This window comes from Scatophagus argus, chromosome 1 (genome assembly GCF_020382885.2).
Source record: "Scatophagus argus isolate fScaArg1 chromosome 1, fScaArg1.pri, whole genome shotgun sequence".
NCBI lineage: Eukaryota > Metazoa > Chordata > Actinopteri > Scatophagidae > Scatophagus > Scatophagus argus.
In genome coordinates this window covers 26,592,291-26,620,162 of record NC_058493.1, presented here as the reverse complement: position 1 = coordinate 26,620,162, position 27,872 = coordinate 26,592,291, and the positions used below count along the sequence as shown (strand labels likewise).

The window sequence follows — 27,872 nt, the reverse complement described above, 5'->3', positions numbered from 1 at the left end:
TCTTTTCTGGTGCAGATTCCTCAGAGGGCATGACCTCACAGCCTTCAGTGATGACTGAGCATGCTCCGTCATCTGCAGTGACCGTCAGCTCCTCCACCAGCATCCCTGCTGCTACCTCTGTCCTGATTCCTCCACCATCTTCAACATCCTCCTCCACTACGGCCATTCCCCAGCCCAACAGCAACGGCAAGCCCTGGAGGAGCAAGTCATTGAGCTCCAAGCACACTTCCTCTCCTTCTCCCTCCTCTGGGAACACCCCGTCATCTGTCATGCAGTCCGTCAAGCAGGAGAAGGATACCTCCTGTAAGGCTGTCCTGGCAAGTGAAGCACCTCCTAAGGTTGTCACTCAGAAGTCAATGCTGGAGAAGCTTAAGCTCTTTAACAGTAAAGGAGGCTCCAAATCTTCCACCTCTTCCAATGGAGTTGGGGCCCAGATTGACAATGCTGCCCCAACCAGGCAGCTTGCAGTGGGGCAGGTGGAGAAAGCTGAGACTGGCTCTAACACAGACCCCCTGGAAGAAGATGATGGCAACGTTCGGCCGGGAATGAATGGGACCAGCAACGGGACAGCTTACGGTGGAGCTCCTTCAACAGGTACCACTGTCTCCGCAACTGCCAGCAGCCCCAAAATCGCCCTGAGGGGCATTGCCCAGCGCACTTTCAGCAGAGCTTTGACAGCCAAGAAAGGCTCTGTTAGAGGCACAGAGAAAGACAAAGAAAAGGACAAGGACAGAGGGAAGGAGAAGGAGAAAGGGAAGGAAACAGGGAAACGCACCTCTGTTCCTGACAGGACAGAGCTCAGGGGGGAGGACCCAAAGGAGGAAGTAGCACCCATTGCTGTAGACACTGACAGCTCAAATAAAAGGACCTCTAAAATCACCAGCTTCATTCCCAAGGGGGGTAAAGTGGCCAAAAAGGAGAGTTCCACCCCTGCACACAGTGGAATACCAAAGCCAGGAGGCAAAGCCCCGGGAGTCGGGGGGAAAGCTTCCTCAGTGAAGGAGGTGAGCGAGAGGCCCCGGAGCATGAGGTTAGGAGGGGGTCTTGCCATGCACAGAGGCCCCCTTGACAGAGACAGGGACAGCAGACACTCCAGCTCTACTTCCAGTCTGGCCTCCACAGAGGGAAAGACGAGCACTGCCCCGGTGGCAGGAGGAGGCAGTACACAGAGTACAGCCAGCAACACTGTCAGTGTGCAGCTACCTCAGACTCAACAGCATCACAGCCACCCCAACATGGCCACCGTCGCACCTTTCATGTACAGGTGAGGTTACACAGCCTGGATACAGATGTTAAAGTGTTGGATTTTAAACTCTCCATTGTGAGCCTGGCAGTCTTACAGGAGTGCAGTGCTAAATCATTGAGGTACTTCTGTAAGAACTGATTTAACTTAATGGATTATCTTTTTACTTTAAATGTCTTGAAGTTGGGCTTGCTGGCCCCACCACAACACAGGTTACACATCCTCTTCCAACTACAAGTCATACACACTGCACGTTTTCCAGAATTGACAAGGTCAAATTGTTCAGCGAATACTCCTTGAATTTGACAATTATTTACCGAGTATTTGTTCAGGCATGTCCCTGAGAACATTTCTGGGAAACTGTTCTTGTCTAACTAAGCCTTTAATCAAGCACAAATTTGTGTATAACTGTTTGTGTATAACTGCCTCTGTAACAGTCATAGGATAGTTCAAGTCAGAGCTTGGGATGACTCTTTTCTTTAAGTCATCACGTATCTAACACTGGGTTCTCTGGCACCATCTGAAAGTACAAAATCTGAATCTAACTCATCTCTGAGCTGTTAACCAGGAATTTCACATCTGTGTGTGGAGTGTATTTTGTGTGTGTGCATGCATGCATGTATGTATTTGACAAATATGCAAGGATGTTGTGTGCCTCTGACCTCTTGGTCTTGGTCCCAGTGTGATAAGGAAGGAGGTCCCTCTCATTCTCAATGAGTCTTTTCTAACAGCCTCTCATTAGCCTCCTGACACTTCCTGCACTGGGGCCTTCTCTCTGTCTCTCCATCCTGACCTGTAGCTAAGTAACCCACCTCCTCAGTGTGTGTGTGTGTGTGTGTGTGTGTGTACACACACACCTGTCAGGTACGATTACCACCAGGATTATACCGCCTCCACCTGTCAGAAAGAGTATGTTTGACAGAAAATTACAGAAATAGGCCCGGTAAAGTCAGTATTGAAATGGACTTTTCCCCTCACAGGCCAAGAACTTGTAAACTAAAATAAAAACACTCTTCCAGAAAAAATGTTAGTGCATGTAAATAACCTCAAGTTTCAACTACTGTTAGGTCATTTAAGCAGAAGGGAATGAAAAGTTTAGGAACTGTCTTTGTGTGGAGCAGAATGAGCTCGAGTCAGGGGATTTGACTCACTCACACTCAATGTACTGCAGTCAACAAGGACAAAGTCTAGGATCAGGCAAAGACCAAAGGCTGTGTGCAACTCGGCATTCAGACGTCATCATCTCAAAAACCGCCAGCCAGTACAGCGGGTGAACAGTATTGATTTATCCTTCAAAGACAACCTGTTTTGGCATTTGGGGCTTAGTGGGCGTTCATTTTGGACCCCAGTCACAAGACTTGAAGCACAGCAGATTTAATTCTTAATCAGGTTTATCCCTCTTTCGTGACAATTTGCTGAATATTAGGTTTTCACTAAATACGCAGTAATTCAGAATCGATGAAATCGCCCCTTTGATCCCTCACATAGTTTGTTTTCTCAGATCCCAAACAGACGGCGAGGGACCAGCTAACCCCGAGACCGGCTCAGGAGGAATAGGTGGAGACATTTCCTTTACCAAGACCAGCCAGCTGTCCATTGAGGATCTTTCAGGTAGGTGATCACTTACACAACAGGGTCAGCCTCTGTTCAGAATACATGATTGTGCTTCTGAGCTTGTTTCTCTTTTTGTCTCACTCAGGTGAGGACCCAGAGACACGGCGGTTGCGTACTGTCAAAAACATAGCAGATCTGCGGCAAAACCTGGAGGAGACCATGTCCAGCCTTCGAGGAACTCAGGTCACACACAGGTAAGAAATCAAATGTCTCTCAGCTGCTTTTAACTGACAGTGATTCAGTGCTTCACCCCAACCAGCTCCACCTGCGCTGCTTGAGGTAAACAGTAACCAAACTAAATTGTTGTTGAACTCTGAAACTTTGTAAAATGTACAATGTATTCAATTTTTCTCTCAGGTGAATAACAAACAGAGAAAGAAACAGAAGCATTATAATTATGGTTGATATTTTGCCAAGAATAATCATAAAAAAGGTACATTAAGAAAGAATTAATGGAAGGTATTGGTTATTTTTCAAGTTAGACAAAACTTAAAGTAACAAAATACTGTTGAAAATGATTTGTCTGAGCCATTTATTCTTTTCATGTCAGTTCAGCATTGCTCATAAAGAAGTTTATAAAATTGTTGCAGTGGCAAACAAAACTCTGTTGTTAGCGTATCATCACAGTGCTGAGAGGTAAACAGGCCAAATCAGGCTAACTGTTGGGGATTTGAGTCAGTGACTGAACTGCCTCGTGGTCAGCCGACTGTGTCTGTCTCGGCTTACAGGTATTATCTCTGTTTTTGTAACTTGTTGGCTGTCTCATCCTTCTTTTGAGGGATCTTCTGCTTTAATCGCAGGGCATGTCTTTTTCATGTCATCTTTGATTCAGGTTTAGCTCTAATCACGTCTGTTCCCACAGAATTTTGACCTCTGCTCAGTGCTGACCCAGCTGTCTGGTTTTAGTCTGGTTTAGGCTCTGTTGCAAGGTTCATGTGTTCTGTTTTCCTGTTTTAGGTCAAAAAGGTTCTTTTGTTTTTATCCTGTCTGTTAACTGAGATAATGCAGTTCATAGCTTCTAGTTTAGCACTTTTCTTGTACTGTATCTCAAAAAGTTTTCAATAGAATTAAATTTGTTATTGTTCTGGTTTTGATGGTGATCCATATGTGTTATCTCATTAGACAGTCATATAATTATGAAACTACAGATAGAGATTTGATTCTAAGTCACTAAGCTGTCTTAGTTGTTTTTTTTTTGTTTTACTACTGAAGTAACATCATCAATATAACATTAAAATGATATTTTTAATTGTCGGATGGAGTATGATATGTTGTTTTGTTTTTAGTGTTAGGGCTTTTCTTTTGTTTACATGTGAATCATTAATTCTTTCATCTCTCTGTTTCCCTCAGCACCTTGGAAACCACCTTCGATGGCAGCGTCACCACAGACATCAGCAGTGGCGGAGGAGGTGGCGGTGGTGGCAGCAACAACAGCGGAGGGGGTCGGAGCATCCTCAGTCTCACTTCTACCCGCCCTTCCCTGTCATCATGGCGACTGGGCCAGTCTAGCCCTCGTCTGCAGGCGGGCGATGCCCCCTCTATGGGAAACAGTTATGGCGGGCGTGTTGTTGGCGGCCAGGGAGGACGCTACCTGTACTCTGGGAACCTCCGACGGCAGCTGGCTGGCAGGGGAGGAGCCCTCTGTAGCGTGGACCTCGGAGACAGGGCTGGAGAGGACATTGACTTGGACAGCATCTCCATGGAGGTGACAGGATACATGAGCGATGGAGATGTGTTGAGCAAGAACGTTGCACGCACTGATGATGTCAGCAGTGGGTAAGTAGTTTACACAGATGGATAATGTCAGTGCTGAAGTAGTTGATAGATGAATTGATAAGTTGCATGGAAGAAAAGTACTCCACAGCAGCAAACTTTTGACACTTCTGGCTTCTACGAAGTGAAGATCTTTTGCTTTTCTCTGTGTTTCATCAAAACAGAATGCCTATGAATTTCCTATATACCTCTATTAACATGGCAGTGCGTACTAAGAGCGCAAATCCATGAGGACATTATGTGAGAAATGGTTGATCCACAACATGGCAAGAATCATTTAAAACAAACTGGCAGGATAAATTTATTGGCAGACAAGACAGGATGAATAAGAGAAGCCTCACAATGTAAACTTTCATGGGATTCATGAGACTCCATATGCAGTTTTCTCAAATATATGCTTGCCAGAAGAGGGCGGTAGTTCCTTGCTCACTGTTCCTGTCTGTGATCCAAGTGCCACATGATATCCCACAAATTGACCTCAGTGGCACAACCAACGTTGGTTCTGAATAGCTGACATCTGACGTGTATCCCATCTCTCTGTCTGCAGGCGCACCAATGCTGATATGTTGATAATCTGTTTATTTGCTCTCTCAGAGCCACTGTCCGTGTTGTAACAGGTCCTTTTACCTTGGCTGTCATTATTATCAGATGAAGTTGGAAAATATGCCAACTTGCCTTCAGATTGTATCGAAAAGCCAAAGACAGACAGACCGTAGTCAGATAATAGAGTTGCTCCAGGGATTACCGGTAGTTTGAGTTCAGGTCAGTGCATATGTAGAAAGGGTCTTTAAGCTCAGAAAAACAAGGTGATTCATTAAAAAAAAAGAAAAGAAAACACATCTCTTAACAGCCTGAGTGGGAACTACTTCCTCTTGCCCCCACGGATTTGCACTGATTCATCAGCCCTGAGGCAGCTGTAGAAGTTGAGGGAGCTCAGTGCTCTTGAAGTACTTGATATGTCTGAATCTGTTGCTGAGCACACAAAGGCCAAGCCACAGCCACACCTGGACAGGTGAGTGATGTGAACAAGTGAGCAGAGCTGTTTGCTCACTCTGAAAACTTGATATCTGAAGTCAGTCAAACCTGTGAGGAGGGCAATACAAAATATAAATAATTTTTTCTACAAATAAATTTTATTGATGATCTGATATTTTTCAGACTTCAGCTGAAGATTATTGTCATCATCGGTTTCATGCACTGTGTGAAAAATACCACTTCACAATGGGTTAACCTTTTCAAACAGACACAGACTGATGACCTTCTCCCTCCACTCTTTCTGTCCTCGGGCCATTCAGAGTTTATCTTCATCACGGGCCTGTTAGCATCCACTAACTTGTTCTTTTACACAGAGGTGGGATGTTTATCCACAGAGGAGGAGCTGCCATTTAGATTAAAGCTCTAGACTATCACAGTGCAAGTCTTTGCCTCTGTTTAAATGTCAGGTAAAAGCTGTGTTTCCACCAAGCAGTCCGGTTTAGTTCAGCTCAGTTTGTTGCACATTAGAACGGTAAAGCCTGGATTTGTTTTGTGTGTCCACCGCCAGCTGTAAACTTAAATGTAGGCATGGTTGTTACTGGAGTTCTTGGGTTAACTTCACTTTTCCAGCAGTCGGAAAAGAACATATGCATATAAAAACATACATATGACTTTTCTAGGTATTGATGCTGCAGCACTGATTAATTGACACAAGGTAACTCATATTGTACATTTTCTACCAGACTGACCACTTTAATGCTAAACTTTTCCTCTGTTCCCCTCTCCACACACAGTCCCTACTCACACGATGTGAGTGCATTGAACATTTTGTGTTTTCTTGTTGGTTTGTGGTTGTTTAGTAGGCTTATAACAAAGAGTCTAGCTTTTTTTCAAGAAAAGACTGCAGGCAGCAGAACAAAAGCCTGCAGGAAAAACAGGAGTGCGTGGGAGCGCGGATGATGAGACGACTCCAAATCTCTCTGACCAGTCACTGACCAGTCACTGGTCATCATTGTTTTACCTCCTCCTTTTAGTATCCCTTCAGTTCACTCAGATTCTCAACAAAGGGGAAACAAAAAAGGGTTGCATTTGTTGCAGCTCTAGACATTTATAACAAGTCTGACTGTAGACTGATTTGACCAGATCAGCTTTTATCTCTTAATTTATGTAGTACTCTCTGAGTCCGACAACACAGACAACATGACTGATGACACCACATTTAGTATCTACATCCAATCTCCAACCCCCTCCTCTGCTTTTTCTGGCTTCTCTGGCCCTTGGAGACAAGAACCCCCTCCCACTCCCCCACCAACTCCTTGGCTCGGGGGTATGTTGCCTGATGTGCCTCCCTCCCTTCCTCCCCTTCCCTCCCATCCCTCCTCCACCTTTCGCAGACAGACCCAACCTCCAGCCAGGAGGGAAAAGCATGTGGAGCTGTGGAGAGAGGCTGCATACCAAAACCGAGCTCCTACACAGCAACACACATTCAGGCTACACATGGACACGTAATCTTTATTCCGTGGTCATTGATACTGTTCACTCACTTCTGATTTCACCATGATCGAACAAGCTCTCACCTGGTGATATTATTCACAGCAGCTCTCGCACACAGGTTCAGACCTGATAACAGACAGTAGCCAGACGGTTGAAAACGGACACCTCTTCTTTGGAGATTTTTTTATCAGCAGGGATCAGCCCTCACCTGGATTTGTTTATTTTGCTTTGGACTGACTGTGCTACCATGTTTGAGGCAGAAAGGTACGTCACACGGTTTTAAACCACCAGCATTAATCAAGAGCTCTGGAGGCGATTGTTTGTTTTTCGCAGAGCGTGACTTTTTGTAAATTTCTTCTTGTCAATACCACAGTGCACACATTCTTAGTAAGTTAAATATTTCTGCAGTTTCATTTGCTCAAGAACTTTTGCTCCTGTTAGTTGCACGACTGTAAATTCTGCCTGGCTGCTTTCACCTAATAAACTGTCTTGTTTGGACACGTTTCTCCTGTTGCAGAAGGTTACAGGTTAACAAGCAACTGAAACAGGAGGGAAGGCTGGCTCAGTTACTTATTAGTGTGTGTGTGTGTGTGTGTGTGTGTGTGTGTGTGTGTGTGTGTAAGGGAGAGAGAGAGAGACTGCCTGTCCATCCTCAAGGTGACTTTGCTTTGGGATGATGGATGTGTCCCATATAGGACAGCTAACACTCCTCAGAGATGAATTGTCTCCATTGTCTGTTGTATCTTTTGTTTTTGTGAAAATCTGATACACAATAACTCTTAATGCTGTTATATATCAATGTGGAATTGATTGTGTCATTCCTTTAAACAGCTATGGATAATTCTGGCATGTGGTCCATAAATGATTTGATTTTACTTTGCTAGCGGTCAGGATTTATGATATTAACTCTGAAGCATTCAAGCTTTCCATATGGCCCAGCATAAACCCAACATGTCCATCATGATAACTCCCTTTGTTGTGTGACATATTTTCCCAGAGATAATTGAGATTAACAGTTTTATTGTCATTTTAAGACCCTTTTAAAACATGAAGACAATAAAACCACACAATGAAATAATAAATTGGGACAAGCATAATACCCAAAAGCAATACTAAATGCTTTAAAACCATTTTAGGGATTACTGATGAAAACTTATTAAAGGCAGCTGAGAATATAAAAGTTGTCATCTGGATTTAAAGGTAATCAAAGTTGTCTTTTGTCTGTTTTTTTTTTTTCCGGCTCTTTGATGCATGGTAACAAAGTGCTGAGTCTCCATGTTTAGTTTGGACTCTTGATAATGGTTAGCAGGCTGCTACCAGATGACCTGAAAGTGGAGCCGCAGCCTTTGCATTCATGTTGTGGTGAGAAAGTACAACATCTGGTACTTTCAGGTTTACTGCTGCTGGTTCCAACAGTATCACCACAGTTTCCCTCAGTGCTACAGAAGTTTTACCCCCTTTTAGCTCATTGTATTGGTTTTCTTTAAACTCAGCTCTCATCAAACCAATTTCCATCAGAAGGAGACAGCTGTGTTGAATAAAGAAAAGCTCTGACAAATCAACAGACCCACTCAGTTAATAGAGAGCTGGTGAAATAGTGTGACAGGTAGCAGCCAAAGAACGGAGATGTTTTTCTCAGGAAATTGAGACCTGACCAGAGCTTAAAGGAAAGCGAGTATTAGACCTAAATTCATCAAGTGAACACGACTCCATTGTTATGCTGATGTGAAAATGTGTCACTTTCTGCTAGTTTTGTCGCACCTAGTGGCCAAAAAATAAAAACACAGTTATTGAAAACAATTCATAGTCATAGTCGTAGCTGTAAACATTTTAAAGGTTGCAGTTTGTTTAGCATCTGTTTGCACTCTGCTGAGTGACTTCAGGTTGCCGTTGGGTTTCTGTCCCACGGCTCTGATGCTGGCTCCTTTGACTGCAGGTTACACAAAGCAGCTCTGTCTATAGGAAACACTGTACTCTGTGTGTACTGTATAACATGTCGATGTTTGTGTGTGTGCAGGGCTCCCTGTTTCTGAGATCCACAGAGATAACACAGAAGGAGTTTTAGTGGTCAAACTCATACTTGGCTTATTTTTCTACTCACTTAACTGCAGAAACAGAATCATCACAGTCCCACACAGAGAGCATTCACCACTTAAATGGTCCAGCCTCAACTTAAAATCAGCAAACATTTCATTGAATTACACATGGGCCAAATGAGTCAATATTTAGTTCCATTAGGAATCTCCTCCATGGGTAAATATTTGGGGAATTACTTGGTGTTGTTTTAGTTTGAATGGGAATGTTTGTGTAAGTGTTTCGTGGCTTCAGTGTCAGCTTCAGACTGTAACGGCTGCTAACGTCCAGCCTCTGACTCCCACAACCAATAAATCAAGTCCCTCTGAATGTAATTTTCTGTTATGAAATGAAGTGAACGGCCTACTTAGCCTGCACGTACGTATATAGTTTATTTTTAGCTTCTTTTAATGTTCAACTACTCAGCCAATCATAATATCCCAGCCTGTAACAGATCATGGTGGTGATGACTGGCGATTTCCTTCTTGAAGCAGTAAAGAACAGAATCATCCTCTCTGGTCTGAGCTGCAGTTTCTTTTACAGACTACTGCTGTTCATCACTGGCCACATAAGAGAAGTGTGTCTTCATCTTGATAGTTTGGTCTCCTCAGTGTTTGTGTGGGAGCTGTTTACCCAGCATTTACCCTAATTGATGTGAGATTTACTTCAGATGGAAAACTAGATGGCTGTGGGTTCATCCTCATCAGATTGTGTGTTAACTCTGGCCAGAGTCAGTGTGCTGCTGCACAACTTCAAATCACCCTCTCTGAGCCCTTTAATGGTGTGTCTTACAGCTGCTTTATGGTGACTATATGTGATGGGCTTTGTTGTGTTTTCCAGTTACATGACCGATGGAGGTTTGGGTCTGTACACACGGCGCCTGAACCGCCTGCCTGACAGCATGGCCGCCGTCCGAGAGACACTCCATCGAAACGTGTCGTCCGGACAGGGAGATGCTGACAGGTAATGCCACTTACTCTTATTCTCTTACACTTTGAAATGATCCATTTGGGTATTTGAGAACTGCTTGAATACCTTCATACACATCCTATTGAACATGCTGCACCCTGCATAGGAGGTATGTCATCTTTCTTTTCCCATGGGATGAAATATTGTGAAATCCTCTTTTGCTGTCATCGGTCTTAGTTGAAGTACTTCATTATAGTTGATATAATTGTGTGAAATCAAAGTTTTTCTGGAGGTTTCATAATCTTCATTTTGAGGCCATAACCCAAACAGAATGTACAGGATGACATGGGATGAAGATGATGACGTAACTGAGCTTTGTGCAAAATACACCCCACTGCTGATGTGCCAACTGGTTCTATATGCTGGAGAATAGCAGTATTAGTCTACATGTGAAAGTGAATGAAAAGAATTTTGCATTTGTGGGACTCTCCTGAGCAGCTCGTGCCATGGGGGGGGGGTGAATCGTTGTGATGCTGCCGTCTTTGTCCTGTCACAGAGATGGAGGATTTGGTTCCTGGCTAATTGACAGATGGAAATGGATGAAGGCTGAGCAAAGCCCCACCGCGTTGCAAGAGAAGGATGGGGGTTAGAAAAGAAAGAGAGGGAGAATAAAGGGGGAGGGAACAAATTTGATCTGAAGGTGGACTGCTGAATGAATGGTAGTGGTTAGAAGAATAAATGAGTGAGGGATAAACTGAGACAAAGGCTGTGGTCAATAATACAAGTGGAATGATTGATTTCGGTTTGTAGCCAGCTGTACTAGACAGAAATATACCAGATTGCTTGTGCTTAGGACTAGAAATATTTGAAATAAAAAAAAAAAAGCTTTATAATTAATCCAGTTCAAACTGATGTGTAACACGGACAGACGTGCTGATGTGTCTTTCCTGAGGCAGTCAAGGGTGCTTCAAGAAGTCTTTTCCTAAATCCTCAGGTGTGGCTAATTTCCTGTCTCCCAGACTTTTGACCTTTGCCCTCTCGCTGCCTCTTACCCTGCATGCTCACACACACACACACACACACTCTCTAAACTCCCTCGGCCCTTAGGTGGGACTTAACATAAACTGTCCCTCTGCTCACCTTTCATCTCTCCCCTCTCTCACCCCCTTTTTGCAGGACTCAGGCTCTCCTCTCACCTTTCATTTTCCTCTCAGTTGTTTTGATTAAAGACTGTAGTGAGCAGAAGAAACTGCAAAACAATTATCTGATAAATGTTAGGGGATTTCTTTTTTTCTTTATTTGATTTTGTACTTTCATGTTGTTCCTGTGAGGTTTAATAAAGTAGGCAGATGTTACATTTCTTCAGAAACTTCAGATTTCTCCTTTCATGAGCTTCATTTTTACTCTCATGATTAGAGGGATGGGAAACGAAACTGTTTTAAAATTAAGAGGGGGTGAGGTGACTCCCCCTCATGCCAACCACACCTCTCCCCCCCTAAAGAAATGTCTGATAAATGTGCTTACTGCTTTTAGTTTGGGATTCATTAGGGGAAATGGAGAAGGAGCAGATAAAGTGCATTAGCATAAAAAAAACAGAAACCAGTGGAGCTGGAGGGTAAAGAGGGGTGACTGGTTTTCTCGACTAAAAGATGAAGCTAATTTAATACATGAGAGGGGGGTTAATGGTGTAGTTTGGGCAGGTGGAGGAGGGTTTGCACGTTTCTCTGCATGTGCCTGCGACACAGTTTTAAGTTCTGATCTCTGATGTGTATGCAAACTGTATTTGCTCACTGGGTGTGTGAACCGTCTATAAACTCGCTACAGTTCAAACGCCTGTTTTACATCCTCTGGGTTGTGATGCGACTGAGCTTCTCAGAGCTGTGGGGGAAGTGGGGGTTGGGAAAAGGTATTGGGTGTCACTGTGGCATTGGGGCAAAAACCTTGTGACCTCTGGATGAGGAGGTCACAAGCTTCAAAGGGGCGAGGTTCACAGTCAGGAGCGTTTCAAAACCTATTAAGCCTTCATGCTAAAACCGTCCAGATCTGATCAAGCCTCCACTAATGAGGAGCGTAAAGGATACAGCTAGAAAAATACAGCCTTTTACTATTACTGCTATTCAGGTGATAGGAAACCAGTTCAAATGCATATCATCTCATCAGCTGAGTTGGTGACTGATGTGACAGCTGAAACTGATCAGTGTAGCTGATCTGCAGCTCTTGTTGGAAGTGCCAAAACTAGTTTTACCAACTGTCAAATGTATGTAACGCATTGTGTGGAAGCCAGCAGAGGATCACACTGAATCATGGGACAACAGGACGGGGCTGAGTAAACACACAGACAATAGAGACTGGAAACTGGTGTGTGTTAGCATGCTTATCCCTGTCATTTATCTCTGCGGCAGGAAAAAGAGGAAGCAATCTAAAACCGTCTGTCTTCTGATTTGAATACTCTTTGTTAAAGCAGACAAAGGAGGGATCTTTGTGGCGTGAAGCTGCTGTAGCTGTGAGTGTTAGGGCCCTCCCTCCCTTCCCTTTTTGCTCAAGCGTTGAAGATATAATTTTTCTTTCCTGAACAAGAACTTGACACGAAGAAGAGAGGAGACCATCACATAAACCAGGCTGATGACAGATGCTTTCACATGAAAAAGTATATAAATCTTTGTAATGAGATGGCAGGGAATGAAGGATCCTTCTTGTGTTTTAGACATTTGTGCAGATGGTCTGTTCCTTTCTTCTCTGCATTCTTAATGTTGGTGTAGGTACAAAGTCAGTACTTGCAGGATAAAATCTCATTCTCTTCCAGAAAAGACTAAGGGCTGCCCTCCATTTATGTGCTGTATTGAAAAGAAAAGTCCAAAAGTCCATTTTATCTTTCTACCTGCCTGAAATGTGCCGCCTCTCACACAGCCCTTTGCATTTTATAACATAGTTTTTTGTCTAAAACACCAGTAACACAGCAGTGAAACTGCTCAGAAATGCTCACTAACTTTCAGTAGTTTGTGTTTCTTCCATTTTCAGCTTGTGCAGTCAGAAAAGTGTCAGGTGTTGGTGTGTTCCATTAGTCCCATGTTGAAGCAAGGTTGCAAGGTAGATGATTCGAATGAAAGTTTTATACTGTACAAATTAATTGAATTCCAAATGTGATTATTTCAGCTTTGGTTCTTAACTCATTGTGTGGGCTAACCGCAGATGACCTGTTAAATGTTGACATTACTGTGATACGTGTTCACATTATTTTGCAAGTACGATGGATGCTGATAACACTTCAAAGACCTTTGATGATGCTTCTTTGTCTGAAGTACACTGTGCTTCCAGGTGTGTGTGCGCGCGTGTGTGTGTTAGAACCATCTTTGTTGATTTCCAGACACTCACACATACATTTAACAAGCACACTTCATGTAACACACATATGCCCCAGGCCCCCCAGTATGTTATCTCTCCTGTCTGGACATGAGCAGGTTCCCTGTTGGCCTCAAGTAGAGGAAGAGACTCTTCTCCTCAGCTACCAGCAACACCTGGCACCCCACCTGTCTCGCCCTCTGCCTGTCTTTCTCTCTGTCTGCCCTCTGTAAACCCACCTGCACCTGCTCCAATGGTTCAGCAGACTAAATGCTGAGTGTTTGCCTCCAGGCTTTCGCTGTAATGATAATCACTGGAACACACGCCCCCCGTCTGTTCCTGTCATGAGTGATGATCCTGTTACCCATAGAACCAGGAGTCTGTTTGATAATCACAGACACACAGGAACACAGTCTTGTCTGCCTTTTTTTAAACCATCCTGCAGTTATTCTTGAACCCAGTCCGTGTTGGTCCTGCCCTGCTTGGAGACATCAAATCGTCAGAAGTCATCACAGCTGCTGTTCAGGACTTACCAGCTCTAATCCAGCTGTGTGTTTCCTCCAGTCCGGTGTTTGTCTGTCTGTTTGAGAGTGTTTGAGGTTAATGATGGCGGAGGGAAGCAGGTTGAGGAGCTGTGGACAAACTAGAAACTGTTTTACTGGCCAGTAGAAGTCTGTTTGCTTCGTCGCCTGTTGACTATGCTGAACTTGTCTTGTAGCCAAAAACGTGGCAGCCATGTTGATGATAGCCCAACACCATTAAACTGAGAGCTTCCTTCATTCATTTGTTTTACATGAGCATCAGACAATCGTGTGAATTCAAAGAGGGAAATAAGAAAGCTAGCTTCAGTTATTGAGTTTTGGCTTTGTTCAGAAAAGGTAAAAGGGAAAGATTTTTGTAAATACATTTATCAACGTCACATTTCCTGAGAGCAGAATGTGTTAAACATTTGGTCTGATATACAGCCACACCTGTCTATTGTCTGCTCTCCCCTTATCTTCTGCACTCACTTAAACACATAACACACTGAATATGCAACCAAATACTTTTCACTGATATCCAGACTCTCACACAGCCTTTGACTCTGCTAGAATACTAAATAGTGTGAATGCCTCACAGCCATGTTCATGTCGAAAGCAGCATTCTGCTGCATCCCAGTGGTGTGTGTGTATGTGTGTGTTTGTTTGTAATACTGCCAGTCCAGAGAGGCGTTCAGGGGCACGCTGGAGCAATCTGAAGCAGTCTGACCTGCAGTCTGTAGCCATTTGATTCAAGATGTGAGGTCAGATATGTTTCCAAGTTAATGATGCTCCCACACACTCCCACATACCCCAGCTGCTACTGCACTGCACTCCTCCACCTACACTGCGGAAATCTACATCACATTCTGCATAAAAGATTTGGAGTTGCCCAGTGGGTTTACTTATGGAGATGGAGTATATCAGCATAAATTTTCAACATAGGTGAATCACATTCTTGACAGGTAGCAGGACGTCTTGACAGTATTGTCAAACCAGAAACTCCAACATGAAGGAAGCTCTCATATGCATCATAATAGGAAAATGGGTTGCCCCATTTGTAACTAGCTAAGAAGCATGCAACGATTGTCAGTAACTAACATGATCAGAGAGCAGCTTCAGTAACTCTGAAGTGACTGCGATGATGTGCAATCCTGAGAATACAGTTGAAAAAGCTGCAAAATTTACTTGGTAAGAAGTCAGATCTATTTTACTAGTGTAACTACATGTAGAATAAACTTGCTTCCCACAGGAATGTGGGAGGAGGTGGAATTAATTAGATAAAAAGAAGAAAGATTTGATAGGAAAAAATTTTGAAGACCGAAACAGAGACAGATTCCAGAGAGAAATTATGTTTCTGTAGCTGTGAATACTGTATAAGCAGACTATCTTTCCTCCCTATGGGGTTTTAACAAGTGCATCTGCCTTAGCCTAGGAAACACACACACACACACACACACACACACACACACACACACACTCACTCTCTAAAGAGGGTGGGGCTCTCAGGTAACTTGGGATTTTTCTCCCACACCTCTTCTTTTTTTTATGCCAAACACTGCAGCTGAAACATCCCTGGTGCTCTCTTGGTCTTTGTGCTCATTCATCTGTCATATTATTTGTTTAAGCTCGTTTGCTTTTTTTGTCTATTTTCTTTGCTTCATTGCTCAGCTGAAAGCAGTGACATGTAGAAATTGACCCACAGAGAGAAAAAAGCTTGATATATACAACAAAGGTTGAAAACCAGGACGTCTTGATTGCTGAGTATATGAGCCTCTGCCAGGGGAACTGTTCACCGAGCCAGCTGTTTGTGACGGGAACCACAGAGGCCAGAGGCTCGGTTCCATGTTTCTGGTCCAGTCTGGAATCTGGACCATGCTGCCAGGAGGAAACCGTAACTGGTGAAAGTAGAGCAAAGGAGCAGAGCTTGTTGGATTTTAATTCATTCACAGTGAGCGGTTTGCGGCGCATTCAGAAGCTCAGAGTAAGTTTTAATCCTTCAAAGTTTGGGGAGTCAGCAGGTTCGTGCAGGTTGCAGCTTGAAAGTAACTGGATAAAGTTGATTATCCACATTTCACCATGTGAGCTGCAGGAAATGGAAACGCTTGGGGACAAAAGTTCCAAGACATGAAACAGGCTGCAAACCCACATATTGGTAAGGTTTTGTCTCCAATTAACCCTTTAACTCCCGGTTTCCTTATTTGTATTGGTGGTTAATAGTTAAGGTTGGAAAAATTCTCTTAATCAGTTAATCAGTAACCACACTCAGTTGATCACAGCTTGTTGATGAAGCTATATAATGTGAGTTGGCTGTCTGGTCATTGTAGCGCACTGCCATCACTGTTTAAATTTTGCAATTCTGGCAAGCCTGGACAGTATATTGATACTATATCGATAATGTGATGCCAGATTAAATGTTGTCTTAGCTTTTGGATCGTTATATGGTGGTATCGATATCAAAGTGTGTGTGTATATATATATATGTTATTTATGATTATCAAAGATCTCATTGTGTTAATATTCAGCTAAAGCACCATCTCTACTATATTTTTCAGTACTGACATCGAGGTATCAAGGTATATATTTCATTTTGTCCATATCTCCCAGCACTAATATTGATTGGTAGTAAATCAGTTTTTTCATTTCCATTGACAGTCAGTTCATTGTGTTTTCTACATTTTTGAATTCTGCTTCTCTTTTTCATAAATGTAAAGCTTTATTAATGCATATTTACTGAGAGCATCTGTTTTAAAACCAAGTTAGAGGGAAGAAAGAGGGGAAAAAAACAAAAACAGATGGTTTGATGTTAAGAGATGAAACTGCAGAATTATTTTATTTCCTTGAAGTGAATCATCATCTGTCATCTGGAGACACTTTTAAAGAAGATTTTAAACCAGACAGGCATGAACAAAGACTGATTCTTGGAAGAGTTTCCCTTCATGTTGTAGCTGCACAGCAGCGTTTTTATTATGTGGCCCCCAGAGATACCATGAATGTATTTTGTAGACCTCAGGTATAGAGATAAGGGTTACAGCCCGGTGTTCTGGCATTGAGGTAACAGCAGGTTGCTTTTTGTGCAGTGTGTGTTTAAGTAGTGTGTCCACACGCAAGCGAGAAATTCAACAGGTTTGTCCAGGCAGTTTTTAAAAATTTGCTTCTGGTTACGGGGGTGGACGCAGTCGTGTGCCTGTGTTCAGTGATGTGTGAGGAGTTTTGGTGTGTTTTACTGTGGATCCGGGTCAGTCGGTCAAATCTAAGGAAGTGTGTTTACACATCAAACTGAGAGAGAGAGATAAAGAGACCAGTCAAATGAAATCTGCGAGAAAGAGAGGTAGGCAGAGGGATCTAAATGCTTTGATAAATTCTTTGAGTACAGATAGCAAATGTTTTCCCAAGACAGGAGACAATGGGACCAGACACGACACAGAGAGGGACATTCCTGAGTGTGTTGTCCGGTCCAGTCCTGTCATTTCTCGTCAGTGCGGGGACGGCTGTGTCATTTTCGTACCACACGGCTCCTGGTCTCCAGCCTGGAATGTGTTGGGCCCCGTCCCAGCGGCCCCTCCACTGCCTCCTTCATTTTCACACTTTGCCCTTTAAGTGCTGACTGTTGTTACTTCTCACATAATAGAAAAAGAACTTTTGATGGAATAAAACAACCTTTGAATGTTGTTGGGTTTTGGGCTGTCGCTTTGGCCATTGCTTTGAATCAATAACACTGCTTCTTAAGTCTATTGCCTATTTTTCAGATCTGAATAAACATGAGAATAGTATCAAAAACATGATATATAATCAATCCAGTACAGGTAATGAAGACAGCTGTGATCTTATCAGGCCTCAGATCTATATAACAACAGTCTATCCCGTATTAATCCACCTTGAAACATGGAAATAATTTTTTTCTGAACCCTGAGGAAAAGAGCAGCTGCAAGTACAAGCTGCTGATGTGAGAAAATCTTCATGTTTGTCTGTGATACAGTTAAACTGGAAAGACAACTTTCCAGAACCCAAGGGAAGCATCTGCTGATGTATGTTTCTGTTCTGTAATGTTTTGGCTTTCCATTCCGGCTTTGCATATGTTAGTGCCTGTCTGAACACGAAATGTTCTGTTTTTAACCCTAAGCTGCATTTCTTGTCATACTTGGAAAACAGTCAGAATTTCAGTCAATATCAAGCCCTGATCATCAAGATTTGATTCCACTGAAAACTGACAAATGATTGCGTTCTATCACGGCTTATGGGAGAAAGTTGTTTGTCATGTTCCGTTAGGCAAACCATATTTCCTGACAGCAGTAAATGTAATTTGAATTTCTCTGATGGTGCTCACATGTTTGGGATGAAGCAACAGCACCAACAGTGTCCTCAGGTTGTGTCCTCAACTGTCAACTTGTCTTCTGTGTCCCCCCTGAACCCTGAGGGCTGTAAGTCAGCGAGACAGTCTGTCAAAATCCTCCCCGTCTGTGTGTGGACAAAGACGGAGATTTGGGGTTATATGATCCAGCAGCAGTGTGAGGACCAGTAGTCGCCCCTCAAACACAGGAAATCCCCTTACTTCTGCTTCGCGGATCTGTTGTGGCCGCATGTCTGTGTGTATATTTCTGCGGCACAGATCCTGTGTGCATGTGCCAGTGTTGGACTGGGTTTTCCAGGAGGGGGGTTACAGTACTGCAGGGCCAGCCATCCCATCGACTGACCGCAGTCCCAAGGGACACACACAAGAAAAGTTAAACAAACACAACCGCGGCTTTTTTCTCAGGACACTCTCAGACACTCCTATTGGCTGACCCATGAGGCAGCCTTTTTTTCCCCCCCTTTTTCCCCAGCCTCCCCCACTCTGCTCGTCTCTTTAACAAAGCTTTGGAGGTTTGGCCTCTGAACTCTGACCCCTTTGGGAAAGCAGAAAGCTTTCTAAAGGGACCCGTTGAGAGACAAGGTTCCTCTTTAGAATGTCTTGATTTGGTTGATTCCGTGCTATGGTGGAGGCAAGATTCTGAAAAAGTGTCCACATGGCTAGATACTCTCTCTAGATACTGCAAGGAGATATTTTGTGATTTGGCAGAAGTGACCCTTTAAGAGGAAGAATAAGAATCTCCCTCAGTGTGATGATCTATTAGCTTTCGGCCTTGTCAGCCTGCGTTTGGCACCACTTCCTCCCGGGGGCAGCCCACAGTCCAGGTCTTCGTCTCCTGTGATTGGCCGTAAAGGGCTCGCGGTTGTTAACTGGCGGGTTGCTGTGCCAGCAGGAGGCTGTGGGCTGGGCCACGCCGCTTGGCCTGATCTCTAATTAGCACTGGCTTGTCAGCTAGTCAGGGTGGATCTGTCTGGGAAATTGCAGTCTTGTACACACAGACGCACATACACATAAGCCGTGGCTGGGAAACACACAGGAAAGCTGCAGTAGAGTGAGGATTGTCCTTCAGTTTCAGAGAGTTTGTCTGTGATCATGTGGCTTTGACTTGTGTTGCCATTTGACTCTTGTTAGGCTGAAGTGACTTATTTAAGGCTCAGGGTGTGTTAGTGTGCTCTATTAGTGGCGTGGCTGCAGCAGTGAAGTGGTTAACAGTCCCGGGGGAGCTCATGTTACCAGCAGTAGGGCAGGTCCTTCCCTGTTCTCCCCCCCCTCCAAGTTTCTCCATCTCAGTTAGTCCAGAGAGAGACGAACGGTGCCCCAGGGATGAAGCATCAGTGCAGCGAGCGACAAAGGAGCTCGATCTAGGAACACTGCCAGGGTGAGAGAGAGCGAGAGAGAGCGAGAGACAAGAGCAGAGACAGAGGAGGGAGAGAGAGGGAGAGAGAGGGAGAGCCAGGCAGACGGAGACAGGGTGGGAGAGAAATTTGGCTGCGTGAACTCTCTCAGCGGCATGAAGTCATGAAACTCTCTGTCCAACTTGGCATTTTCCCGCAGCGCTCTGGTTCCCACGGCAACCCAGGCACCCTGACCAGGTAGAAGTGTGTGTGTGGTGTATATGCAAGTGTGTCAATGAACTTTTTTCCTTCTTATAATGATGACTTTGGTTTACTGCATGTTAAGGAGTCGTTGCGATCCTTGTGCATTTATGTGTATTCCTTTATGGCTGTCCACTTACCTTTATCGTCTTTGTGTATGTGTGTGTGCGCGTGTGTGTGTGTGTGTGTGCGCTCAGGGGGGCTTTCCCCTGTGGTTCTATGGATGGGTTGAGACGGTTGTGGTCACTCTAAATCTGTCAGCACCTTTCAGCTCGTCTGCTCCACGGATGCTTTCAATTCTGAAACTGTGTCTCTGCTCTGCTGCCGTTTGATTTATCCTGCTGGTAAAATCCAGAAAGAATTAATGTTTTCCCTTCGTCTCTGTTTGTCAGCTTGTATGCAAGGTTGCACACAAAGCAGCAGATGTGTTAGGCTTGAAGTGTGCCAAGGACCAGCTGATGAGATTTTGGTCGTAATCTAAATCTGGGATTTGAGCCATTGAACAGTCTTTGTTTTTGTTTAGTTTTTTAAAACTTTAATAATGATGTTGTGTTCATGCTGGCGGTGGGAAACATTCAGGGCTTGCAAAGTTTGACAGACGAATGATGAATGGGAGGTGATATGTAGCGCTGGATTTTGAACTTCAGCACCAAAATGAAATATTTGTGCGTCATCAAGTATCAGCTATTACCCAGTTTGAGATTGTTCCTCATTTTTAGGGGAACTTTTTAGGGGAGTTTGACTGCTTGTGTGATCACAATATTTAACACAGATCTTTGGCATTAGTAACAGGTTTCCAATGCAGATCTATTGATAACACAGTGATTATGATGTCAGTTAGTTGATGTACTGATAAGTTGATTCCACAGTTGTTTTGATCATTAGTCAGTCATTTGGGTCATTTTTTAAGCCAAAGTTCTGCATTTCAAGATACTTACATGCCAGTATTTGTTGCTTTCTTGTTGAATATCCTTTGTTTTGATGCTGCTTGCAGGACAACCTTCTTCAACAATTTGTAGATGTCATCTTGGGTTCTTAGAAGTCATGATTGATATTTTTATAGACTTAGTGGCAACTAAATCAATAATTAGAATAATCTGTCACTGCAGCCCTGGTTGATGTGACAGAAAGGGAAGAGAAATAATTAACATGACAGTTGAAGAGACAAGAAAGTGTGACACAATTCCATCAAGCCCTGTGCATTCATACAGTGTGTGTGTGTGTGTGTGTGTGTGTTAGGTAATAATCATTTCATGCATGTGGATGTTTCACTGTTGTAACAGAAAAGACATCCATGGCAGGTTTGTATCTATCATTAGAACTGAATGGATGGACGAATGGTTTGTCCGGGTCCTCTGGTGCAGCCAACCCTGCAAAGGCTGTCACCATCAGCCCCCCTCTGCTCCTTTCAGAGTGATGTTTGCCAACTGGCTGGGCTTCCTGTCCCCCACAGACTCCCAGCGGATACACACACACACACACACACATATTTACCAATATCCAGCATTAACTCCGGGCATGTTTGCCCTGCTCAGATGGGCCTGTTTGAACAGCTCAGTGACACACACACACACACACACAGACACATACACACAAACAAACCATGATGTCACCCCTCCAACAAGCCTTTGTTCATATGACAGACAGCCCCATTCAGCCTGTTTGTGTGTATGTGTGTGCGTCCCCAAGCTCAAGCCAGTTCAGATGGAGAATAAAAGCAGAGAATCACCAGGCAGTCGGAGACGCCGGATCCATCTTTTTATTTCCACTTAATGCTGCAGTTAGATTCAGTTTTTCTTTTCTTTTCATACAAAGAGCTGCTTTCATCAGAAATACAACTGTAGACAGAACTTTATACTTCCTGTTTTTGTAAAATGAAGTGTGGAGATATTTTTCTTTAACATCTAAACACATATGGTGTTACACCGAACATTTAAATGTCACTGCAGCTCCAAACAGATTCTGTGTCTGGCTGATGCTGTGAACTGTGCTGTGGTCTTGGTGTAAGAAACATCACCCCTCAGGCTCTGCTCACTGTCTGCTGAGTGAATTCAGTGTCTGTCTCTTCAAAGAGGGAGAAAACATGTTCCCAAAGAGCCACCGACTGACAAAAGCCAAGTGGACTCCACCATTCTCTGCTCTGGAAGATGTATTGTTTGGAGAGTATTAAATTAAGTCTCTCTCTCTCTCTCTCTCTTTCTGTGTGTGTGTGTGTGTGTGTGTGTGTGTGTGTGTGTGGCTCCAGCTGGGATGACAGCAGCTCTGTAAGCAGTGGCATCAGTGACAACATCGACACAGATGACATCAACACCAGCTCCTCCATATCCTCCTATGCCAACACGCCTGCTGCACAGCGCAAGGGCCTCAGCACACAGGTAAGGCTACACACACACACACACACACACACACACACACACACACACACACACACACACACACACACACACACACACACACACACTCCTCACCAGTTCCAGTTGGGACATCCAATTTCATTTTGGATCTGTTCCAAGTGTCTGGATCTTTAAGCTCAGAATAAAATAAATCACATCAAATCTTTTTATCTCTATTTTGTATTAGAAAATCACAATGTACATAACATGTAGTCATTTCTCTAATGCCAAACATGTAATATAGATGGCAAAAGTTGAGATTTAGTATTTTTAATATCAGTGTTTGAGAGTTAAGCCTCAGTAGATTCAGTTAAAGATTGAGAGGGACTTGGATTTTAAGCATCTTTGACACCACTTCAGATTTGGTGAAGTTGTTCCACATTTCAATGCTTATTTTCCTTATTAAGAAGAAGCTAAACAATGCTTTTTGTTTGATTATTTTTTTTGTGATTCATTTGTGCTGAGTTAAATATGTGTCACAATCTGCTGTCAGTTACATGAACAACTGGAAGTTTCCTCCAACAGATAACCAGATAGACAGATAATAACATGTTGCCTTACAAAGAATCAGTGCCTTTGTTTAGGCATATTTTATTGGCTGTAGTGCTAAGGAGAAGAGATAATATGTGATGTTGTTAACCCTTTGGAAGTTGGAAGTTTTTTCAAGCAGCAAAAATCTGACCACAAGTTCCTTTTGAAGGCACCACGAGAATTAGTTTAAATGAAAAATCTGCAAATGTGAAGTAGGCTGATTTTCATATGCCACAAAGAAGGAATGTAAACTGGATGTGCAAAGTGGTAAACTGATGCAACCACATTATCCTCTTGTTACCTTAAACCCAGTCTATCCCAGCCGCCTCCTGTGTTGAGAGAAGAATGTGAGACTACGGTTGAGTGGCACAGCTGTGAGCTCACAAAGCTAAAGCTGATGTTGACTCTGGCCTCAAACCACGAAGCACTGATTAAGAACCAGCACGGTTCAAGAAAGTGATCGGCTAAACGATAGTATTGTCAGCTGACTCACGTGTGTGTCACACACAGTGTATTGTGGCTGATGTGGAGTCAGTCACCATGTGACGTGTGTCCATTACTGCTGCAGAGGTTGAGGTGCTGGAGAAAAACAAAACAAAGGAGGCTTTCTCTCTGTACAGCAGCCTGACACGGTGCAGGTTGATTAAGTTGCCTCATCTTTCCTCTGGCAGTAACGCTCACTGGCTGGACTTTTCAGTGTATAAAGCAGCTGCAGAATCATCTCAAAAGCAGCCATCCTCCCTCACACAGCTGTAATTTACTGTTAGAAAAATAAAGCTCATGGTGAACTTGCATGGAGAAAGCTACTTCAAATTTTGAGCTGCTTAAGTCCCACATTAATTGAAAAATGAAGACTTTTTCTTCTCAGGCCCTGATGAACTCAAACAACCTTCTGACAAACTGCTCAGGTGATGCTGGTGTGGATGCTGGCATGATGGTTGTGGTCATACAATGGAGCGTGTGTTAGAGCCACTTGGCAACGTCTCATAAAAGACTCTTTCCTCAGCGGTAATGAATCTGACATGCTGGGTGTTTGTATGTGTTCCCAGCCTGTGACTGATGCAGAGAAGCACTCGGCCTCCACAGCGGTACATCAGGCCTGGTCAGGAGACGAGGTGAAGAGGCCAGACGGTGGGTCAGACAGCGGGGTCAGGATGGAGTCGGGCTCCAAGTGGAGCCGCCGAAACCCCTCAGATATGTCTGACGAGTCTGACAAGGGCGGCTCAGGGAGGAAGACCCCTTCTGTGTCACATACAGGCTCCTGGAGGAGAGGCATGAGCACTCAGGTGGGGGTGACGTCCCCCCGGACTAAAAGCACCAGTAGCACAGGCCCCACAGGCTCTGTTGGCCTCAAGACCCACAGTTCAGGTAACTAAGACATCCACCGCCAATAGTAAAAGACAACACACGAATAAAGAAATAATAAAGAAGGATGCTCGTTGATCAAAACGTTTTTTTAACCATCAAGAATGCAAAGAAAGAATACAACTCTCTGAAAACTCATTTTGTGTGTCCTGCAGGTAAAACAGATGATGTCAAGGTGTCAGAAAAGGGTCGTCTTTCTCCTCGTGCTAATGGCCTTCACCGCTCGCCCTCAGATGCAGGACGCAGTAGCGGCGACGAGGCGAAGAAACAATCAATCCCCACCAGCCGCACAGCGACCACAAACACCCTCACACATACCATTTCAGACCCCCACTCCCAGGCACATACACTCACCTCACGCACCCCCACCAGCACCTTTGGCTTCAAGAAGCAGGGCCCTGGGATGGTAACCATGGTTACTGCCAGCGGCGCCACCATCACAAGTGGCTCAGCCACCCTGGGAAAGTTGCCCAAATCTGGGGCCCGCTCACTGGCAGGAGGGTTGAAGGCTGGTGGGCAGGATGGCAGCTCAGTGCTGGGTCACCATGATGACAGCTTCCTCCCCATGAGTGCCCGCTCCACCCTGCAGTACCGAAGCCTTCCGAGACCCAGCCGATCAGGAGCAGCCGCCCGCAACGGAAACCGCTCCTCCACCAGCAGCATAGAGGCCACCGTGCTTTCCGTCACATCTCAAGGAAAAAACTCAATAAGCATCACCAAGGCCAACGGCTCGGGAGGCCTGCTGGCCAATCAGACGGATCGGGAAAAGGGCGTCTCTGAGATCGACAACCTCAGGAGCGGAGTCTTGACGCAGAGTGGAGGAGCAGCAACTGTTCCTCTGACAGGAAGACAACAGGTTTCTTCACCTACACTGCGCAGGTGTGCACACACACACACCAACACACGCTTACAGAACATGGTTTGCATTGTCAGTAGTCCTGCAGACACAGTGACGGCTAACTGAGTGGGGCCCTCTTGTTTGGGCTTGAATTTACCCACATACAGCACACGTACACACAGAAGGAAGACCATTTAAAAGACAGTAATCATGCAGTCACAGTAAATGATAAACAGTGGTGAGTAAGGATCACACGTGTGGGCTTGTTTCACCCCCACACAGACACATACACACACTCATACAAGCTCAGTGAGGTTAAATCAGGCCATTATGAAAGGCAGGCCTTGAGCTGGGCTGATCAGCTGCCAAGCCTCAGCCTTGGCGGTACAGGGGGGGAGGGTGGAGGGGGAGGGTGTGGTGCGGGGGTAATGGGAGCTGAGTCTTACCTCAGCGCTCTCCCCTCATTAATGTGAGGGAGTGATAACTCTTCAAAGCCTGCATGCTGCCATTATCGCCCACCGCGGCTCCAGTCATCACAGCCTGCCATTTAACTGTAACCCAGGATTAACAGAGAACCAGGAGAGTTCTCTGTGTGCGTGTGTGTGTTTCTTGTTTCATAGAAAGTAAAAAAAATAATACTGGTGTTTTTGATCCGTCAGCAGCGAGACATTAAGTCAGCCTGCTTCCCCACACTGCCTTGAATATTAACATGAAATTTGTTGTTGAATTTGTCCATTAATATTCATAGTCCCTGGAGGATGAATCTTAATGATGTTCCTAACCCCCTGACGTTTGTTTTAGCCCAAGCATCAGGTTTAAATTTACATTTATGTGGAACAACGATACCTTCAGGTAACTTCAGTTCCTGCAAAGATTGTTATTTAGAAGCACTGTGAAATAATTAAGTGTTAATAGATGTAGTTTTGCACTATGTGCATTAAAACTTGGTCTACAACTTGTAACATCATATTCTCCTTTTACAGAATGTGCATCTTTATTGCTATAAAAATTCAAATATTGTCCATCTTTACATTCTGCCTTTCCTTCTAACACAGTGCTGTCCTTATTAATTGATTTTCTGATTTGTTAAAATGACAGAATTTTGAGATCATTTTAATCGGGTCCTTTGCTTTGTCTCTGCTCTTTTATGAGTACTTAAACCCCTGTTCTCATCCCTGGTTTTCCACAGGTTGTTTGGTGGGAAGCCCAGTAAACAGGCTCCTGTTACCACAGCTGAAAACATGAAGAACTCCACTGTTATCTCCAACCCCCACGCCACCATGAACCATGTAGCCACGGTGCTGGAGTCCCCTGACGGAGGGCTGGGAGGTGTGGACAGCGAGACCAGCAGCCCGCTGTTCTGTGGCAGAGTGCATGGCTCAGGGATGGGGACACTGGGCAGCGAGCAGGTAGGCAAGAACATCTGAAGATGTGGAGACAAATGGTCAGTCAGCTTACTCTAATAATGAGAGCTCTAAAATTTTCTGTAAACTCCCTGGGGATTAATGGCTACTCTGTTGAGGGACAGAAGATTTCTGATAAACCTTGAGCATACACATTGTAGAACATTTAAAAAGGTGCCCTTATTTATTCTTTGGCTTTTAGATTAGAATCGCTGAAGTCCCCTGGTTTAAGAAGTGTGTCATGGGAGCAGCCTCATATTTGTTAGTAGCACTGCTATTTTTAGCTAAATGCATTCTTCAGCTGCCCACCACCAGTTACTTACCATGGAGACTGGGCAGGCTTTGTTTTTAAGTTTATATTTGTTTTGCATTTGAGTTATTTGTATCTGTGCTTAGCTCGTTATTACCAGACGCACAACTTTGATCGTTTTACTGTTGTCTTTGGCTGCAGCAGGCAGCCAAAAAGCTCTAAAAACCTACTGTACACCACCTGCTTAGCACCAAACAGCAGAAGAACAGCCAACTAACTGAAAGAATGAATATTTGGTTTACATTCATCAGGTGGCCAGAAACACGACAGCAGTGATGATGTTGATCCATGTTGGACAAGTAATAACCAATACTTGTTCATGTTCACAATAATAATTTGCTAAAAGCATCAGTTATTAAAGGTGTTTATCTAGTGCCGTCATCATGTGAAAATTTTGTCTAATGCTTTGATTTATGACCAAACATCTAGAAAACAAAAGATGCTCTCGTCTGCTTCAAGCAAGCACACTAAGTTAAGATGATAACCTTGTTAAGATAGTTAACATTCAGCAAGTTAGTATTGTTATAGTGAGCGTGTTGGCATTTACTTCGGAACACCACTGTGCCTTAGTGTAGAGCCACCAGCATGGCTTTAGACGTCTTGCCATGTGTCTCCCTTTGAGTATTTTACTGTTGTCGTCCACTGAACTGCATGAATGAACATCGAGTTTCTTCTCATTTAATTTTGGAGCTACTGTCATTTTTGACAGTTGGCCTACACACTTTGTGTTCAGCTGTCAAACCATGTTTACTTTTCAGAGTGATGATGTGCCTTTGAGCTTTGAGAAGATCAGTTGTGTAAGTGTTGAAGATTAAGGTGTTTGTGAGCTAATAACAAGGATCTGGCAGGGACATATGAATGATTTTGTTCTCACCTGACTAATACTTCAAACCTGCTGAATTCCATGACCTAATGAGTGTGTTCAGTGGATGTACAGATGAGCAGTGTAGGTACTTGTTTGACTGACTGTAGGCTACATATTGTACCACAGCAGAAAATTGTGAGCACGCTCAGACATGAAATCTGTGTCAGTTTCCCACATGATTCATATGATTGTTAACAGACTAGTTCTTAATCATGAAGTGACACACAGGGCATTGTCTCTAAGCTGCTGTTATGTCTTCACCAACAGTAAGCATAAGCTCATA

General features: G+C 44.0%; 1 protein-coding gene across 10 annotated transcripts in view; it reads left to right on the top strand.

Moving 5' to 3' along the window:
* nav2a (neuron navigator 2a) overlaps nt 1–27,872 on the top strand; it is a 189,898-nt gene that overhangs the window by 139,548 nt on the left and 22,478 nt on the right. For 9 of the 10 annotated variants that reach the window (XM_046395136.1, XM_046395150.1, XM_046395101.1 and 6 more), the window contains 9 exons: nt 16–1,264; nt 2,745–2,854; nt 2,943–3,051; nt 4,208–4,633; nt 10,013–10,135; nt 22,130–22,259; nt 23,858–24,176; nt 24,329–25,052; nt 26,201–26,420. In XM_046395136.1, coding sequence (XP_046251092.1) covers nt 16–1,264; nt 2,745–2,854; nt 2,943–3,051; nt 4,208–4,633; nt 10,013–10,135; nt 22,130–22,259; nt 23,858–24,176; nt 24,329–25,052; nt 26,201–26,420 — 3,410 coding nt within the window. The remainder of the gene's footprint in view (nt 1–15; nt 1,265–2,744; nt 2,855–2,942; nt 3,052–4,207; nt 4,634–10,012; nt 10,136–22,129; nt 22,260–23,857; nt 24,177–24,328; nt 25,053–26,200; nt 26,421–27,872) is intronic. The other variant, XM_046395119.1, reaches the window with a different exon arrangement.